The following is a 19,510-nucleotide window of genomic DNA, read 5'->3' on the forward strand; positions in this document are numbered from 1 at the left end:
TTTGTTAGAATCAAGTATTCTTTTGGGTGTGGAGTGGCCTGGCTAGCGGCTGAGTTCCCTTCCAGATCTCACATTGTTATTCTGTGAGATGGCACCTAGTTACCAAGGAAGACTCAGGGTCCTGGGCTTGGAGGAGGCCCTCCCTCTCGTGGGATGAGCAAAGACCCACAAGGGACAGTTGTCCTCTTAGGGTGATCATGACTCAGAAAGCAGTCACAGCAGGCCCTGCTAAGTGCCATGGTCTCCGGATGCCATCAGTGCCCCAGGGCCTATATTGGTGCCAAGCTGGGAAGGCAGGAGGAGGGCAGGGCTTTAAGAGCAGAAGTGGGGTTGGGTGTTCCTTAACGTCAGCAGCAGGAAGATGAACATTGTACTGTATTTCATGGAATAATTCCATCCCACCAAGAGCCTGGAGGAGGGCCTCTGGGATGGCCCTCCCCTTTTCTATCTTCCCACAGGACTCCCCAGGGCGGTAGGTGCCCTTGCTCAATATTGCCTTTGGTTAGTGGCCACTCCCTAGCTAGGTGTTTGTGTGTGTGTGTGTGTGTGTGTGTGTGTGTGTGTGTGTGTGTGTGTGTGTGTGTGTGTGTGTGATGGGGGAGGCTATACCTCCTGGGCATCGGCCAGTGAGTTGCTTCCCAGTCATCCTGATTCTGGGCTATGGGCCCAGTTTTTTAGGGGAGGGACAGAACAAGGGCTGGAGCAGGAGGCGGGGACAGCAGAGCTCCAAGTTGAATCGAAAGCACTTTGGATTCAGAGTCAAACTGAAAAGAGTGACAGAGGGAGCCGAGTGACTGCATTCTCTTCCCAACCCTCCCACCCTAGGAGGCCCCAGAGCCAGGATAGGAGTGGGAGGGGAGGGGTCCCAGTCTCCCCCAGGAAGGAACAGCAGATGCCCACATCAGACTTAGGCAGGAGGCAGAAATAGCTTCCCTTCATGGGGGAGCAGCCGCCGGCCTACACCCTGACTGACAACATCCAGAAGATGACAGCTCCATGGTTTCTCCTCCTCTTCTCCTTAGTTCTTGGTAGCTGGCCCTGGGTCTTGTCTCTGAAGAAGTTGAAAGCATCCCCAGATGTTGCTCGGTGTTATCAGGTAGGTTGGAAACCTTAGGTTTCCTGGGGGTTTTGGAGAGGTTCAAAAAAGGGTGAGGGGAGAGTACACATTCTGACTTGGGGCTAATGGCAGTGCCAGCCACTATCACCCCAGCTCCAGTGTAACTGCCCTTTCAGGTCTGGCTAGGTATGAGGCTGGTTTGGGATTAGGGGGAAGGGCAAACAACTGGATCTGCTTACCCCTTCCCTCCAGGCTACTGGCTAGGGTATTCTGGGGCTTCAGCAGATTTCAGTGTAGAATAACTTTAATAAGAGTTTGAGATCTGAGCAGCAGGTGTCTCTAGAAAAGTTCTGAAACTCCTGGAGGCCCTCGCTGTCTCTCTGTGTTCTCAAGGCTAGTACGCAATCTGAACCCAGCTCATGGGAAATCAGGGATGTGTGTGTAGGGAAACTAGGTAAGAGAGACATGGAATCTGTGAACTCCCTTTCTTCCCCTAGGGTCTTTCATGTCGCCTCAAGGGTGAGTATCAAGAGAAGACTGGAGATAGAATTTACTTTCCTGCCACTGGCTTCTTGGAGACCTCCAAAGTCCCTTAGGTTTGGCTGAAATGGTTCCCTGAGACTTCCAGGGAATTCTTCCCATGGGCACCTACCCCTGAACTACCATGGAGGGTACAGGGTTCTTCCCTTGTCTCCTTTTGCCCCTGTTCTGGGTGGATGGAGTGGGTCTTTCTAGAAGCTGCCACTTTCCTTTTCATGCAGAAAACGACTTTCTCTGTCTGCTGGGAGGAATGGAGCCCATTAAAGACCCTGTGCTGGTGCCCACAAAGCTGCAGACAGAGGTGGTCCTTCAATGCAGAGAAGAAAGTAACTGTGATCTCTGTGTTCGAGTGACCCTCTATCTAACAGTGCAGGGTGAGAGACTCTGTGTGTGTGTGTGTCTACATGTGTAGAGTATGGGAAGGAGGAATACCTCCTGCTCTGGTGTGGGTCTCTGGGGCAAGAAAGACGGAGAGTTTATTCAAAGAGTTTGGGGGTAGAGGAGGTTCTGGGTATAGGATGTGAGTCCAAGTGTAAGAGGTAAAAAGGTCCTTGGAATGGGAGAGAAGGCTGGTAAGGATGTAGTAAGGCAGTGGATTGGGGTCCAAGGATCTGGGCTTAAATCTTTCACTCTTAGGACTAGAGCTAAAAGGGACTTCAGGGGTCATCTAATCTAATCCCCCCCTCCCATTTTACATATGAGGAAACTGAGTCAAAGGGAGATTAAGTGACTTGTCCAGAGGCCCAGAGACTCTTGATTGAGGTCTGTGGGGACCAGGTCCCCAATTACAGATTACACTGCCTCTCTTGGGTGATCTTGGACATTTAATCTCTTAACCTTCTCCTCTGTGCTATTCTGAAGTTTCTTCTAGCTCTAAATCCTAAAATTGTAAGTGTGGGTGGAGGGTAGGCTGGGGGACAACATTGTACTTAAGAAGGAGAACTCCTGATGAGAGAAAGGAAGGAGGGAGGAAAAAAATCAAGATAGAGAAATAAGAGACAGGAGGGAGAGATGTTGATGGGAGAGAAGAGAGAGCAGGGTTGGGGCAAAAGATACCTTTTTCTGCTCTGGTCATCGATGTGGATCCCTAAATTTGAGGAAGAAGAGATGCAAAATGATTGAAAAGCTAGGGGAAGAAAAAGGCTCTATCAGAAAAGTATTTGGAAAGGATGGGGAGGGAGGGGAAAGGCAGAAGAAAGCTAGTAAGCGTGTTGTCATCTGAGGAGAGCTCAAGTCCATGCCTAGGAGAAGAGAGGAGTTTGGGGAGAAGGATTTCCCTTAAATTTTCTCGAAGTGTCAGGAAGAGTAGCGATAAACTTAGCTGTTAACTCAGGGTTCCTCCTACTTGGGGGAGATGTCCTGGTCTCCTCCATCTCAGGTCCCAGCAGCTTAGGTAGATAGGACTCTTTGAATGAAGCCCAGAGGTTTTCTTTCCCAATACAAGGAATTCCAGAAAACCTGGGAAAGAGGCCAGAAAAGTTACTCACTGTCTCTGAGGGGCGGGTGGGCGGGGTGCTAGGGCAGGGGGGCTCTGTCCTTACAGAGTCATTTTAGAGCCTAGGAAGGAGGATCCAGATGAAGGCGGGCTCCAAGAAGATGCTGAACTTACATCTCGACCTTGGCCTAGGAATGGTGAGACAGCCCCGCTCTATTCCAAGTCCCTGTTCTGCTCCCTCTGTTGGGAAGGATGGCTCTTTGCACCCTACTACCTTTGTCCCCTGTCTCCCTGCTTTGCTTCCACCCTCCACCATCAGACCATCTGAGCTGCTGTTCCTAGCCCAGTCCCTTCCCTTAGCACTCTGCACTCAGTAGGTGATTTATAAATGTTTATTGAACTGAATTGTATTGTGTCCCATAGAATCTCTGCAGGCAGAAGTCATACTGTCCTTCCAGGCCTTCCTCTCTAACCGATGCGTTTCAGTGGAGGTAGAGGTACCTCCTTCCATGGTACAGCCAGGCCAAAATGTGGTAGGTTGAGAGGTAAAAGGGACAGAAAACTCAGGGGCAAAAGTCCATCGTTTAAGCCTCATCCTAAAGCTCGCCCCTGAAATTCCACCTGGCCACACATTAAAGCAGAAAAATAGGGTTTGGAGTCAAAAGACCTGTCTGTGGCTCTAACTTGTTGTGTGACCTTGGGCAAGTCTCATAGTCCCTTCCCTCACGTTCCCTAATTTGTGAAATGGGGGTAATGACTGCTCTGACTCCCTCATAGAGCTGTTTTCAGGAATAAATAAGATGATGGGTATGACAATACTTTGAAAAGGATAAAAACAGAGGGAATTCTTTCTTCCTTATTGAGGGAAGCAATTGAGTTGGTGTAACATGGAGATGGCAGGGTGGAATTCCTTCAAAATACAGGGTCAAGTCTCAACCCAAAATTCCAGAGTTCTCGGGGGTGGGGTGGGGGGGTGGGGTGGAATTCTGGGTTGAGGCTTGACCCTGTATCTTGCAGTAATTCCACCCTGCCATCTCCATGTTACAGTTGGTTAGCAGTATCTCCCTCCCATGAAAGGAAAAGAAGAAATGTTTTTTGATTCTCACAATGGAGGTGCTGTTATTGTCTCTGTTATAGCTGAGGAAACCGAGGCTGACAGAAGTTAAGTGACTTGCCCAGAGTCATACTAGTGAGCATCTGAGGCCAGATTTGAACTTAAGTCTTCTTGACTCCAAGCCTGGAGCTCTCTTCACTTTGCCCTCTAGCTGATGATATGTGATATAAAGAGTCATGGGCTTTGAGTATAAAGATCTGAATTTAAATCTTTACTCCTACATTTATCAGCTAAATGAAGTCTCTTTGGATCTCAGTTTCCTCATCTGTAAAATGGGTCCCTCATGACTCCCCAAGGTTGTTGTGAGGAAAGCACTCGGTTAATGATCAGGGCAGGTGATTTTTATTTTGATTCTGGGGGGATCATGGAAGAAGGAGCCAAGAGACCGAGTAGGGTAGAGAAAGTCAAGATGCCTTAGTGGAGGGAGCCAAGGATCCTGTTAGTGGTCCTTGCTTTTGGTGGAAACCCTGACCCTTTGTGGGGCTTTGTGTTTACTTCTCAGGGCTACCTGGTATTTGACTGTTTTAGGGCACCAGTAGGGGGTGAAGTGTGGATCTGGTCCTATACTCAGCCCCGTTACCAGAAGGAACTCAATCACACACAACAACTACCAGGTGAGTTCTAGGCTAATGGGGAAGGGAAGGAATAGGATAAGTCCTTGACAACATCCAAAAGGGGAAAAATTGTTCTTTAGTGTCTTTGGTCTCATCCTTTTGGATACTTTCCTCTCCAATCTGCATTCTCTCTCCCTTTATCACAACCTACGGTCAGGAAAAGATCTGAGACTAATTATTTTTACCTGAAATTAAGAGTTTTTTAATATAAATTTTTCTTGATATCTCTCATTTTTATAATGCCTACATTTCCCTTCAAGAGAGCCACCTAGTATCACTAAGAATTGTTTTTAAAAAGAGAAAAAATAGTTCAGCAAAAGTAATGAACACATCAGAGGGCTGCTAGATGTATAAAGCCAGGCATGGAGGATAAGAAGTCTTTGGGTTTGAATCTGGCCTCAGATACTTGCTAGCTGCATGACCCTGGACAAGTCACTTGACCCTCATTGCCTAGCCCTTACTTCTCTTCTGCATTAGAACTAATACCTAGTAAGGTTTAAAAAAATGGGGTAAGGGTTTAAAAAAAAGTAATGATTACATCAAAAAAGTTGGCACTCTGTGTATTATTCTACAGGTGCCAAAAAAAGAAAAAGGAAAAGGTAGGGAGCTTTCTCACATCTTTTTTGGGGGGACCAAATTTGGTCTTTGTAATTTTAGAGTGTTCAGCTGAATTTGAGTTTCAATTCTCAAGTTCCTTTTCCTAGGGGCACTGACATTTGTTGTTGTTGTTGTTTTCAAATTGAAAATTTTTATTTAATTAATAAATTAAACATAATTATGATTCATGTTCTTCTTCCCCCCCCCCCCCATAGCCAATGAGTAATTCCACTGGGTTTTACATATGTCATTGATCAAGACCTATTTCCATATTATTACTATTTGCACTAGGGGGATCATTTAGAGTCTACATCCCCAATCATGTCCCCATCGACCCACGTGATCAATCATATGTTTTTCTTCTGCGTTTCTGCTCCCACAGTTCTTTCTCTGGATGTGGATAGTGTTCTTTCTCATAAGTCCCTCAGAATTGTCCTGGGTCATTGCATTGCTGCTAGTAGAGAAGTCCATTACATTCGATTTTACCACAGTGTATCAGACTCCATGTACAATGTTCTCTTGGTTCTGGTCCTTTCACTCTGCATCAGTTCCTGGAGGTCTTTCCAGTTCACATGGAATTCCTCCAGTTTGTAATTTCATTTAGCACCATGGTATTTCATCACCAACAGATACCACAATTTGTTCAGCCATTCCCCAATCAATGGACACCCCCTCATTTTCCAATTTTTTGCCACTACAAGGAGTGTAGCTATAAATATTTTTGTACAAGTCTTTTTCTTTATTATCTCTTTGGGGTATAAACCCAGCAGTGGTATGGCTGGATCAAAGGGCAGGCAGTCTTTTAAAGCCCTTTGAGCATAGTTCCAAATTGGGATTTGTTATTCTGAAGAAGACCTGGGTTTGAATCCAGACTTTTCCCCCTTATCACCCTTGTGACTCTAGACAAGCCACTGCCTCTGTCTAGGTTCTAGCTATATCATCTGTAAAATCAGGGAATTAAACTTAATAATCCCTAAGGCTTCTTCCAGCTCTCAAATCTGTGTCTAGCCCATTTCAGGGTACAGCTGGGTGGTAAAGTGATTAGAGTGAGCCTTGGTGTCAGAAAGACCCATCTTCCTGGGTTAAAATCTGCCCTGAGACACTCACTAGCTATGTGACCCTGAGCAAGTCACTTTTATTTGCCTTAGTTTCCTCATCTGTAAAATTAGCTGGAGAAGGAAATGGCCAACTAGTCCCCAAATGGGGGTCTGACTCACAAAGAATCAGACACAACTGAAATGGCTTGGCAACAGCAACAAAAAGGCTATATGAAAGCTATACCTTGCCTTACCTCTTATTGTAAGACAAAAGGTTTTGACAGAGTCTACCTCCAACTTACCTTTCCAGGATTTTTCTTTAAACCTTTTCCTCCTGTCTTAGAATCAATACTAAGTATCAGGTCTAAGGCAGAAGAGCAGTAAGGGCTAGGGAATGGGGGTTAAGTGACTTGCCCAGGGTCACACAGCTAGGAAGTGTCAGAGGCCAGATTTGAATCAAGCTGCCTAGCTGCCCCCCTTTTCCTGGCTTGTTAGAGATCAGTCTCCTCCCAGCACTCTAGTACCAGAGTCATTTAGCCTAATTGCTTCTTCACATCCTACATTCCTTCCCCCATTTCTGTCCCTTTGGAAGAACTGTTCCCCATATCTGGAATGTCCCCTGAGCACCACCTCTTAGAAACTCAGATTGCTTTAAAGGCACAATTTAAGAAGCACTTTTATGGGAGGCTTTCTCTGATTCTGCCTCCCCCTCCTCAATTGCTAATACCTCCTTTTAAAAAATCTTTTTATTTTATTTTAATAACAAATTTCCCCTTGAGTTTTCCAAAGTTATATGATCTAAATTGTCTCCCTTCCTTCTTCCCTCCCCTCTCCCAGAGCTGACAAGCAATTTAATCTGGATTATACATATATTATCATGCAAAACTTGTTTCTGCTAATATCTCCTTTTAAAATAACCTTGTATTTATTTTTCATGAGAGACACTATGTCATGGTCTATGGAAATTGGTCTTGAAGCCAGAAAGACCCAAGTTTATAGTCCCACTCTGGACCATCCTGGCTTTGTGACCCTGGATGAGTCACTTAACCCTAATTGCCTAGCCATTGCCCTTCCTTGAGTTATTACTAAGACAAAAGGTATGGGTTAAAAACAAAAGAAAACAAGAAAACAACTATAAGTTGCAGGAAAAGTGCCTTCCTCCTTTAGAAGAGGGATTTCCCTCACTCTAGAGTTGCCTCTACCAAAGAAATCACAGCTCCTGTCTCTATCCCTATTTATTTTATATGCATTTATATGTGTACGTGTTGTCTCTCCCAAAAAGGGGCTAGTAATAATAAGGTATCATATGTAGGTTATAAAAATAATAATAATGTAAGCTCCTTGAGAACAAGGGTTTCATCTGTGTTTTTGTATCCCTGATATCTGGGATGGTACTTGGTGCATAGTAGGTGCTTAATAAATGTTTATTTATTTATTTAAAAACCCTTACTTTCTGTCTTAGCATCCATTCTGTATACTGGTTCCAAAGCAGAAGAGCAGTAAGGACTGAGCAATGGGGGTTAAGTGACTTGTCCAGGATAAATGTTTACTGAAGGTTGTGTAGGCCTGGATTTAAGAGTCACATTTGGACTGACTTTACTACTTGTCTGACTTTGGGCAAATCACTGCCTTACTCTGGACTTCCCTTTTCTAATCTTTAATTAAGAGGGTCAGATGAGGTAATCTTTAAGGTCCTTTCCAGCTCCCAGTCCAATGATTCCAGGCATTTATTTATTTATTTATTTATTTTGATTTAAGGCGATTTTTTTCCCATGGTTACATGATTCATGTTCTCTCCTTCCCCTGCCAGAGCTGACACGAAATTCCACTGGGTTATGCTATATTATCACTCAATTTCTATTTCCATATTATTCATTTTTGTATCAGAGTAATCCTTTACAACCCAAACCCCAAATCCTATACCCAAATAAACAAGTGATCAATCACATGTTTTCCTTCTGCGTTTCTGCTCCCACAGTTCTTTCTCTGGATGTGGATAGCGTTCTTTCTCCTAAGTCCCTCAGAGTTGTCCTGGATTGCTATTAGTAGCGAAGCTGATTACATTGGATTATTCCACAATGTTTCTTCACTTTCTGTGTACTGCGTTCTCCTGGCTCTGCTCATTTTAGTTCCGTGTATCAGTTCGTGGAAATCTTTCCAACTCATACAGAAATCAAGCAGTTTTAGAGCACAATAGTATTCCATCACTATCATATGCTACAAATTGTCTAGCCATTCCCCAATTAATGGACATCTCCTCATTTTCCAATTTTTTGCTACCTCCAAAAGTACAGCTATAAATAATTTTCCACAAACAGAACCTTTCCCATTTTGTTCTCTTTTGATCCTGGGTATTTCGGGGGAAGGCCGTTCAAATCTCATCTTGTGACCCACAGTAGGCCCTTTTATGAATAAATGCTATTGACTGGTTGATTACTTGCTCAGTCAGGGAGGAGATAGGGTTATCTCATCCCCTCCTATTTTCTTATTGGTTCCTACTGAGGACCTCCATTCTCTTCTCTTCCCAGATTGCATCAAGCCTGAATTGCAGAACAATGTCCAGAGCTGCTGGGGTATAGAATGGAGTGGGGGTGAGAGGAGGGGCAAGTCTGGCAGCAGGAGGAAACTGAAGGGAGGCTGATTGGGGTGGGGGGGGGCTGGTGGAAAGAAGGGAGGAGGGATATGGCTAGAGATGGAAGAGGGGAATGGAACTTAACCCACCCCCTATTGCCTTCCAGTCCTGCCCTGGTTCAACGTCTCTGTGGAAGGGGATGCTGTACAGCTGGTATTAGATGTCTCTGCTGAGCAGAATTATGTCCTTTTCCTATACTGGAATCAGACCCGGAGTTCAAGTACAAGATTTCATGAAGTCTTGGTGAGAAGCCAGGCAGATCCTCTCCCCTGTGATGGCCCATATCTGTTTCAGTTCCCACCCTCTCTTCCTTGGGTCCCCAAGTTGGTTTCCTTCCTGCCTAGGATCTCCCAGTCTTCCTCTCTTCTCCCTAAAATAAATAGACTTGAATCCGAGTCTTTCTCCCCCTTTCTCAGAGTCTCAGATATTCCTCTTTGGATCCCTCCTATCTTTCCTAAGGAAATCCTTTTCCTCCTTCCTGGGCCTTCCCTGGCCTTTCCTCAGATGCTCTTCCTTACCTCAGGCTTTCACTCTGGCCCACTGATCCTGGCCGTGGAACTCTGACAATGGTTGGAGATCATCTCTCTACCCCTCCATCTCACACCTATCGTTGCAATAGAACTTTAGTTTAATTTTTAAAATATGTTTGCCCAATAGGATTTTTATTTTAAAGGGAGGATCTTGAAAACCAGAAAGCCTCAGAGATCCAAGGGGTAAATCTAGAACGATGGAATTTCATGTGCTGGTGATTGACAGAAGGGGAGATCTTTAGGGAACATAGTTTCTCCAAGCTGAAGGGGGTAGAGGTTTCTCAGTTTCCTCTTGGCAGGCTCCCTCTGGCTATGGCCTTCTGGCTCCTTTTTGGAACCCGTTCTCCTTCTTTTCCTGCCCTGACTCTCTACTCCATCTCCCAGTAGTATCGGTACCCCAGATTCCATATTTGACTTATCTCTCAGACAGGACCACAGAATATCACTGTGAACCACACAGATCTTGTCCCGTGCCTCTGTATCCAGGTAGGAACTGGTTGGTGGTGGTAGATTCAGAATTCTCTCCCTGAGCCAGAGAGAGAGAGAGAGAGAGAGAGAGAGAGACAGAGACAGAGACAGAGACAGAGACAGAGAAGAAGAAGGAGGAGGAGGAGAAGGAGGAGGAGGGGAAAGGGAGGAAGAGAGAGGAGGAGACAGACAGACAGGGACAGAGATGGGAGAGGAAGAGGAGGAGGAAGAAAGAGAGAGGGAGGGGGGAAAGAGAAGAGAAAGAAGAGAGAGGAAGAGAAGAGGGAAGGAGAAAGGGTCTTATTCCTAAGGCAGAGAAAGGTTAAGCCTTGCTTTCTCTTCTTTTACCCAAACTGGTTAATTTTTCAGATGTGGCCAAATGTGCCAGATGCCATCAGAAACAGCCACTGCCCCTTCCTGGAGGGTGAGAAAGTTTGGGCTCCAAAGGGAGTATGAAAGGGAGGTAGTCTCTGGTCCTGGATTGTTAGTGGGTGGGGATATTGATACAGAGGGGGAAATGAAGCATGGGGAAGAGACAGTGAGAGGGGGATGGAAGGTGGAACTGGGAGAGTTCCTCTAGTGGGGGGCACAGATGAAGAACAGCTGAATGATCCACAACTCTTCCTTCCTAGACCCCAGGGCTCATAAGAATCTGTGGAATCAGAGCAAGCTGAAGCTGACACTCTGGGGGGTGACAGCCCTGAGCTGGATGGTGGAAGCACCCTGCCCCTTGTCTGCAGAGATGGTACTCTGCTGGCAGCCAGTGGATAGTGAGCTCTGCCACAGGCTGCCTCCGCCCCTGCCTCAGGAGAATGTCATTGTAAATGTAAGGGAAGGGAAGAAAGTTGGGAAGACAGAAGGGAGGTTAGTGGAGGCAGAGGGAGCCAGGGGAATCAAGGAGCAGGCTGGGGAATAGTTGAAGGAGGGAGGGCAGAAGCAATGGATTGATACCTAGAAATTAACTAAGATAGTCTAAGAGGTTGGGTAGGAAGATGTTAGAGAAGTTTTACACAGACAGACAGACAGACAGACTGACTCTCTCTGTCTGTCTGTCTGTCTGTCTCTCTCTCTGTGTCTCTGTCTCTCTTTCTCCCCCTTCCCTTTTTCTCTTCTCTGCAGAAATCCCAGGATCTCCCTATGCTGACTCTCCATCCCAATATTTGTGTTCAGGTGAGATCCCAAAGGAGAAACAAGAACACTGGATCCAACAGAACTGGAGCACAAACTCCCTGGGGGATCCTGGGCTGGACCTTGCCCTTTGCTGAACCCCAGTTTCATTATTTGTCAAAAGATGATAACCACACCCTCCCTGGATTGTTCAGAGGATCACTTTTGGTGCAGTGGGAAACAAATAAGCCTAGAAGAAAAGAGGCTCAGACTTTAGGTCTGACCTTGTCATGAGTTGACTTTGTCACCTAGTTCGAGTCACTTCCCTTCTGTGGGGCTCAGTTTTCTCATCTGTAGAATTGGGATGTATGGATCAGATCTGGGGTTCTTAACCTTGTATTCCTCAGAGTCAAAGGATCAGTGCATAGATTTTAGGAGATCTGGGAACTTGGACAGGGAAATAAAACCCATATCTCCATTTTTACTAAGCTTTAATGGAAATTTAGCATCTCCTATTAATATGAGTGTAAGCAACAAACCATTATTCTGAACAGGGTCCATAGGATTCTTCAGACTACCAACAGGGCTCATGACATAAATAAGGTCCAGAAACCCCATGCTTGATCTCTACTTGTTCTTCTGACTTGGGCTGGGCTGGTAGAGAGAAGCACGGAGCCTCTTGTCTCTAGATGTAATATTTTGTTGCTAAATACTTGGTTTCTTTATCTGGGATATGTTAAAGAGCTTTAAAAAATAGAATTTTCTATACAAATGTGAGGACATTAACATCATCATTATTTCCCCGACCTTTGACTTCATTAGCTTAGGAAACTCACAGTATGGAAGCTCCTTCTATCAGTGCAGGTAGGTAACTGCAAGCCACAGTCTTAGCATTGTCTCAGAGCACTGTAGTTAGCGGAGGTCACACAGCTAGTATTTACCAGAGGTAGAAATTAGACCCAGATCTTTCTGATTGCTTTTTTCCCCAAACCCTCACCTTCCGTCTTAGACTTAAAACTGTGTATCGATACCAAGGCAGAAGAGGAGAAAGGGCTAGACAATGGGGGTTAAGTGACTTGTCCAGGATCATACCACTAGGAAGTGTCTGAGGCCAGATTTGAACCCTTCCATCTCAAGGCATGGCTCTCAACCCACTGAGCCAACCAGCTGCCACCTTATTTATTGTTATTATTAACTCCTTATATATTACCCTAAAATGCCTCATCATCACTATAACTTATTTCTGTTTTAAACATATCCTTCTCATTACAATGACAAGAGGTGGCATGGATCTATCTCTCTTAGGTTTGCAAAGTGCTTTACAAACTTTATCTCATTTGATTCTTACAGTAATCCTTAGGAAGTAGGTGCTAGTGGTATCCCCATTTTACAGAAGAGACAGAGACAGATTGAAGTTAAGTGACTTTGCTGTCTATTATTATTATTATTTAGGATATGTGCCCCTACTCCTTTCCCATCCTCTAGCCTTTCTCTTAGTCTTCTCTTCATCCAGAGTGCTTCCCTCCTGATTCCGTCCTTTTTCCCTACAGGTGTGGAGTAGGGGAAAGCCCCAGATTCAGGAGTGCCCACAGAAAGGTGAGTGAGATGCTGGAAGAAAGGGGTGAAAGGAAAAGTGAAAAGGGGGGACCTGGCCAAGGAAAGACTTGAAGGAAGAAGGAAGGGGGTGGGCAGGCGGGAGAATAAGAAAAGATTCTCATTCTGATTTTTCTGACTTTTATCCCTTCCTAGATATTCTAGGCCCCCTAAGGGATGACATGCTACTGCTCGAGACTTGGGGATCTGTGGAAAACCGCTCCTTCTGTGCCATGGAGACCAGTGGCTGTACTCCTCTGCCAAGCATGGCCCACACGGTGAGAACCAGCCCTCTCATTCTAGAGCCCATTTCTGATCCTGCATGCCTTCCTTCCCTATCCTTAACAGCCAATGCTGTTACAGTCCCAACAGGGTACTCTGCACTGTAGCCCCCAATCTTCCAATGAAGCCCCTTCCATTCCCTGGCACTAGATGAAGAGCCAGGAAAACATGCCTTCATATCCCATCTTGGTTACTTAAAAGCTTTGTGATTCTGGACAAATCACTTAAATTTGTTGTGCCTCAGTTTCCTTATTTGTAAAATGAAGGGGTTGGACTCGATGGCATCGAAGGTCCCTTCCAGCTCTTCATTTCTGATCCCCCTCAAACTGTGTATCCATAAGGTCTGAGGTTATTTGTAAGTCCCCAAAGAATCCTCAAGATTTGAGGGGTCTTGGCTCTCCCTACCCTTTTCCTCAACCTTCCCCTCCCTCCCCGATTCTGGTGGGGCCCTGTGTGACAGATACGCCTTTTGGCTTTGCAGAGAGCAGCCCTCCTTGGAAAACAGCTTCTTCAAGACCTACAGTCTGGTCAGTGTGTGCAGGTCAGTGGAAGGGGTTGTTGTTGTTGCTTACTCGTGTCTGACTCTTCAGGGGTTTTCTTGGCAGAGATACCAGAGTGGTTTGAATTTCCTTCTCCAGCTCATTTTTTATGTGAGGAAACTGAGGCAAATGGGGTGAAGTGTCTTATTCAGGGTCACACTACTAGCTAGAAAGCATCTGAAGACAGATTTGAACTTAGATCTTCCTGACTCCTGGTCTGGCAAAGGTGGGCAGGCAGCGTGAAGATGGGCATCTGAAACATTCTGGCTTGGAGTAAAGGAAGGGGCACTGGACAGGAACAGAAGACCTGGTTTTGAGTTCCAGATTTGACGCTTTCATGGCAGTCATCACTTCATGACTCTGCCTCTCAATTTCCTCTACTGTAATATAGGAATAATAACAGTCTGTGGTACAGTGGGAAACTCACCTTTGATTCTGATGACTCATGTGACTTCTGGGTTTGGCCCTTTATTATTGAAATAACAGTGACAGCCACCTCAATTTTCTCCTCTATAGAATTTAGGCATTTACCTAAATGGTCTCTGGGGTCCCTGCTAGTTCTGAGAGTCTATGATCCCATCATCTATAGCAGTGGTTCCCAAACTTTTTTGGCCTACCATCCCCTTTCCAGAAAAAAAATATTACTTAGCCCCCTGGAAATTAATTTTTAAAAAAATTTTAATAGCAATTAATAGGAAAGATAAATGCACCCATGGCCATCACTGCCTCCCTGGATCGCTGCAGCACCCACCAGGGGGCAGTGGCGCCCACTTTGGGAATCACTGAGCTAAAGTAAGCTTACACCGAGAGGCAGTGTTGCCTACAGGTTAGAACTAGTCCCAGATTTAGGAAAACCTGGATTCAAATTCCGGATATACTAATTGACTGAGCAAGTCACTCAGCCTACCTCCCTACTCCCATCTCCCCAAAGTGCCCCAGGCCACTTGCTAAGACTATAAGATGAAGAACCATTGCAGATGAGTAAAGGGAGTTTCTCCATCTGGGAGTTCCCTAAACCCTTGAAATCATCGTTCTGGAGCCAGACTTGCCCTTCCTGCCTCACAGGGTTGTTGGGAGAGTGAGTTATGAGTGAGTCATTTTCCTGCACTAGAAAGGAATTGAAATGACATTTATTTTTTCTTTCTTTCCTTCTCACTTTCTTCCGTTGTGAAATGAATGGAGATCAGAGGAGAGCTGACATTTAGACCATCTCTCTGTTTTGAATTCACTTCCAGCTAACATTCCATGCCCTCAAGTCCCTCCTGGCTATCTTCTAATATTCTATGTTCTAAAGTCTCTTCTGGGTCTAACATTCTTCTATCCCTATGATTCTATTTAAAAAAAAAAAACACCTTACCTTCCATCTCAAAATCAATACTAAGTATCAGGTCCAGGGCAGAAGAGCGGTAAGGGCTAGGGAATGGGGGTTAAGTGACTTGCCCAGGATCACACAGCTAGGACGTATCTGAGGTCAGATTTGAACCCAGGACTTCCCATCTCTAGGCCTGGCTCTCAATCCACTGAGCCACCCAGTTGCCCCCAAGATGCTATTTTTTTAAGAATGCCTTATATATGGCACTGACATTTCCTAAAGCCTCATCACCTAAAATGGGACCCCTTCTCATTGTAACAAGTAAACACAATAGCCTTAAAAAATAACCCCTTCCCTTCCATCTTAGAATCAATACCATGTATTGGTTCTAAGGCAGAAGAGCAATAACAGCTAGGCAATGGGGTTTAAGTGACTTGCCCAGGGTCACCCAGCTAGGAAGTATTTGAGGTAGATTTGATGCCTGGACCTCTTGTTTCTCAATCCACTGTGCCACCTAACTGCCCCGGATCTATTTCTTTAAGGATCTGACTAATAGGGAGACTCAAGATCAAAAGAAGCAAAGAGAAAGCCTAATCTTCTGTTGCTTTTCTGCCTCCTGCAGCACCTAGCCTAGTGTCTGCCATGTAGATGATTGATGGGAGAAACCCGATCTCTTGCTATTTGCAGTGAGTCCTGCTAACTCCTGCTCTTCTCTCTCCTCAACACAGGCTGAGCTCTAATGCAATACTCCTATTTATACTTCATTCTTAGATTGCTTTTTTGATACAGTATAATCAAGAGATATGCAGTCATTTTTGTTAGGAACAAATCCCTCTTTGCATTGAGATCTCTGTTCTTGGAACCTCCCAGGAAGCATTTCCTATAAATTCTTGATGACTTCCTGGGATGTTAAAACAGAAGCATACAGACAAACAACATCACTCACCCATTATGTGGTCACAAGTGAGCCACTTAGCTTCCCTGGGCTTCTGCTTCCCTTTTCTGCATTTGTAGATGGAAACAACAACAAGGACAACAAAATGACAAATTATCTTATCAATTAATTATGAAATTAATTATAATTATGATCATAATTATAAATTGATTATAATTGCCCAGTTTGGATAAAAAAAAAAGATCAGGAAATACTCCTTCTTTGCAGAGATGGGGAACTAGAACAAGGGATGGCTTGCTGGGCAGGGGAAGTAAGAAAGATGTGCTCAGAAATGAAGAAAAACATGAGATATTTCAATAAAAATGAAATTAAAAACACGAGAAGGATTAGGCTAGTTCTCAAATTCTGTGCTTCTCTGAAGATTAGGGATTTTCTGAAACCCACTGAAGTTTTCTATTTCAAGAAAGATTCATTTTATTTTATAATTAATTTATAATTTAGCTTAGTTTTTGATGATTATGTTTTATCTTATCATATTTATTCATGAATATTTATCCATTTTGTGTGCCTGATGCTGTGGGAAATATGAGGAAATAACACTTTAAAGGTTCTGCTCTGATGGAACTTATCATTGAACATATAGACCATCATACGTGAAACAATTGTGATAATACAAGCTAGAACATAATTGCTTCATGGGTCCAAATATAGATAGTCTGTATAATGAGATCTGTTTGAAAGGAAAAATAAATACATGATGAGTACATCCTGAAAATAATTGATTATAGGACAGGAAGGTTTTATACAAGTCAGATCTGGTGGGAAAGTGTAGCATTTACTTGGGCAAGGATAGCAGATGAAAGATGTATGGGATGCAGTTTAATATAGGGACTGGACATCCAGGAAAGGTTTCCCTGAAGAAAAGCAGACTCCTTTTTTATTATTATTATTTTTAACCCTTACCTTCCATCTTAGAATCAGTACTATATATCAGTTCCAAGGCAGAAGAGCAGTAAGAGCTAGGCAAACAGGTAGGGAGTGCTGAGATCAGATTTGAACCCAGGATCTCCCACAGACTCCTTTTTTTTTTTTTAAAGCCCATAATTACCTTCTGTCTTAGAATCAATACTAAGGATCTATTTCAAGGCAGAAGAGTGGTAAATTAAGTGACCTGCCCAGGGTCACCCAGCTAGGAAGTATCTGAGGTCAAATTTGAACCCAGGACATTCTATCTCTAGGCCTGGTTCTCCATCCATTGAGCCAACTCCATGCTCCAGATTCCTATCCACATAAGTCAGCAACTTATAGAGAGGTGCCTAGAATGCTTACAAATCACAACACAATCAGGATGTCAAAGACTTAAACTTAGGTCTTCTTGGTCCCAAAACTGACTCTCTCCATTAAAACACTACCTCGCCATCTGATCTATTTATTTTATTTTTTAATTAAAAAAAATTTTACATTTATTTTATTTTTAAAAACTCTTACCTTCTGTCTTAGAATCAATACTAAATATTGATTCTAAGGCAGAAGAGCAGGAAGGGCCAGGAGTGGGAGTTAAGTGACTTGCCCAGGGTCACCCAGCTAGGAAGTATCTGAGGCCAAATTTGAATCCAGGACCGCTTACCTCCAGCTCTATCAACTGAACCACCTAGCTGCTCCCACCTCCATCTAATTTAACTCCCCAAAGAGTTACAGATGTACAGAGACTTGTCCAAGGCCACCTAGGTACCAAGAGAGACGGAAAGAGGGAAAAGACTTCCTCAAGGCTCAGAGGCAAATGGTCCAGAAAGGTTTCTCGGTAATGATGGTTCTGGGAAGGCTCTGGGCAGCATTTCAGCGAGGGAAAGGAGGCCTGGAGCAGAAAGCCGGTATCTTAAAGGGCTCCTGGGCTAATGGGCTGCTTGTCCTTTTCAGCTGTGGAATGCCACTGGGACCTTGTGGGCTTGCTCTCTTCAGAAGTGTGAGTATGGCCGGCAATGGCAGTGGGTGGCTCGAGGGAAGGCAGTGAGGGGCAGACTGGGCTCTCCCCTCCCTCCTGCCTGCCGTTAGCCCCGGGGCTGACTTCTGCTCCCCGCTCTGTGCCTTAGACACCCATCAGCGCTGGGTCCTGGCTTGGCTGGCCTTCCTAGTCTTGGCTGGCTGCATCCTGCTCCTCCTCCTGTTCAACAGAGATGGTATGAAAGGTGAGCCCGGCCATCCCCGGGGCTGGCGTCTCCTTCCCCTCTCCAGCCCTCAGCCTTCCTCTCTCCCTGACGCGCAGAGAGCCCACTTAGGGAGTCCCCGTTGGGGAGGGAGAAGAAGGAGGTGGGCCAGAGACCCGGGCTCTAGCGAGCCTAGAACGCAGAACCAAGCACAGGGGCCAGGCTGATGGGCCGCCTCTGCCCCTTTCCCCTCACAGGGTGGCTGCAGTCCTTGAAGGAGGATTACCGCTATGGGGGTGAGTGTCAAGGGGGGACACCGGGTCACCCTCTTCCCTATAGAGCGGGCTGCAAAAGATGCTGGGGAGGTTTCCTCCTCGCACTCCTTCCCACCTGCCCCGGGTCTCTTTTCCGCAGGGGCTGCCCGAGGCCGCCGCGCCCTCCTCCTTTACTCTCCAGACCACGCCAGCTTCGAGCGCCTGGTAGGCACCTTGGCTTCAGCCCTTGGGCAGCTGCAGCTCTCAGTGGCCGTGGACCTGTGGCACCAGCAGGAACTGAGCGCCCTGGGCCCCCTGGCATGGTTCCATGCCCAACGACGCCAAGCCCTGCAAGAGGGCGGGGTGGTCATCTTGATCTTCTCGCCAGGGGCAGTGGCGCTCTGCCGGGAATGGCTCCAGGAGGTGGGCGCTCCACGGCTCCCAGCCCCCACGCGGGACACCTTTGCGGCTTCTCTTAGCTGTGTGCTGCCCGACTTTTTGGAGGCCAGGGCGTCTGGCTGCTATGTGGTCGCCTGCTTTGAGGAGCTGCTTCCTCCGGAGTGTATACCCGACCTCTTTCACTCGGTGCCAGTCTTCTCTTTGCCCTCACAGACGCCTGCCTTCTTGAGGGCGCTGGTGGGGCCTGGCAAGGGGCACCAGGACACTGTCAAAGCTCATGCCACACGAATGGACCAGTACCTGCAGCCTGCCCTGGAGGAATGCCTGCAGCTGGGGGCATCGTCCTCTCTCTGACCCAGCCCTGGCCCCTCGCCTAGTAGGCCCAAGGGCGGCAGCGAGACCGAAGTCCTCTGCAGCCTTTGTAACCACCTGGAGCGAAGGGCACCTCCCCACTGTGAAGCCCGCCCATCAGTGTCGCAAGACGTGTGGATTTGGGGAGAGACGGGAACCCTTTCTGGCTAAGAGTATCTGGGGAACCCCTGCCTAAGGTTGTGCAGGCAGTAAATAAAGATAGCCTTATTTTTGTAGCCTCCGAGCCTCTAGTCTATGCATCTGTGCAATGGGCTTGCCAGCCAGACACCGCCCTCGCGCGGTCCGCGCGTCGTCTCTTTAAAAGCCTGGACAGGTGCACCCCGAGTCGGCTCCCATTGGCCGCTCGGGAAGTGACGCCAGGGCACATGGCCCACCGCCATTGGTGGAGAGGCGGACCCCGCCCCCCAGACTGCGGAGCTTGCGGAGGCCCCGAGCCGCGCGGAGGCTGCGGCGGCAGCGGCGGCGACGGCGGCTGTGGTGGCGCGGCGCGAGGGCGGCTGGATTGGGCGCGGCCCTGGAGCCCCCCAGGCCATCCGGGCTCCGGAAGACGGCGGGTACGGACGGCCCCTCCCTCCGCGGTCCCGCCCCC

The 19,510-nt window shown here is 46.4% G+C and overlaps 2 protein-coding genes across 3 annotated transcripts in view; both read left to right on the forward strand.

Annotated features, from left to right (window-relative positions):
• The first annotated feature begins 750 nt into the window (after positions 1–750).
• IL17RC (interleukin 17 receptor C) lies at positions 751–19,138 on the forward strand. 2 transcript variants are annotated; one of them, XM_044665748.1, is made up of 19 exons: positions 751–1,096; positions 1,555–1,576; positions 1,819–1,971; positions 3,152–3,229; positions 3,456–3,565; positions 4,649–4,760; positions 8,923–8,985; positions 9,133–9,269; positions 9,983–10,042; positions 10,394–10,448; positions 10,657–10,850; positions 11,144–11,194; positions 12,682–12,727; positions 12,881–13,002; positions 13,488–13,547; positions 17,670–17,715; positions 17,843–17,938; positions 18,154–18,192; positions 18,311–19,138. In XM_044665748.1, exons 1-19 carry the CDS (start codon positions 938–940, stop codon positions 18,901–18,903), a joined length of 2,196 nt encoding a protein of 731 aa, XP_044521683.1. In that variant the 5' UTR covers positions 751–937; the 3' UTR covers positions 18,904–19,138. The 2 variants fall into 2 exon arrangements, with proteins under 2 accessions (XP_044521683.1, XP_044521743.1); XM_044665808.1 differs by having other exon boundaries at positions 8,923–8,967.
• A 281-nt stretch (positions 19,139–19,419) lies between these two features.
• CRELD1 (cysteine rich with EGF like domains 1) overlaps positions 19,420–19,510 on the forward strand; it is a 10,223-nt gene continuing 10,132 nt past the window's right edge. The window contains exon 1 of the mRNA XM_044656839.1: positions 19,420–19,475. The gene's annotated coding sequence lies outside the window, so the exon portion shown is untranslated. The remainder of the gene's footprint in view (positions 19,476–19,510) is intronic.

The sequence above is a fragment of the Gracilinanus agilis genome, chromosome 1 (assembly GCF_016433145.1).
Source record: "Gracilinanus agilis isolate LMUSP501 chromosome 1, AgileGrace, whole genome shotgun sequence".
Classification (NCBI taxonomy): Eukaryota; Metazoa; Chordata; class Mammalia; order Didelphimorphia; family Didelphidae; genus Gracilinanus; species Gracilinanus agilis.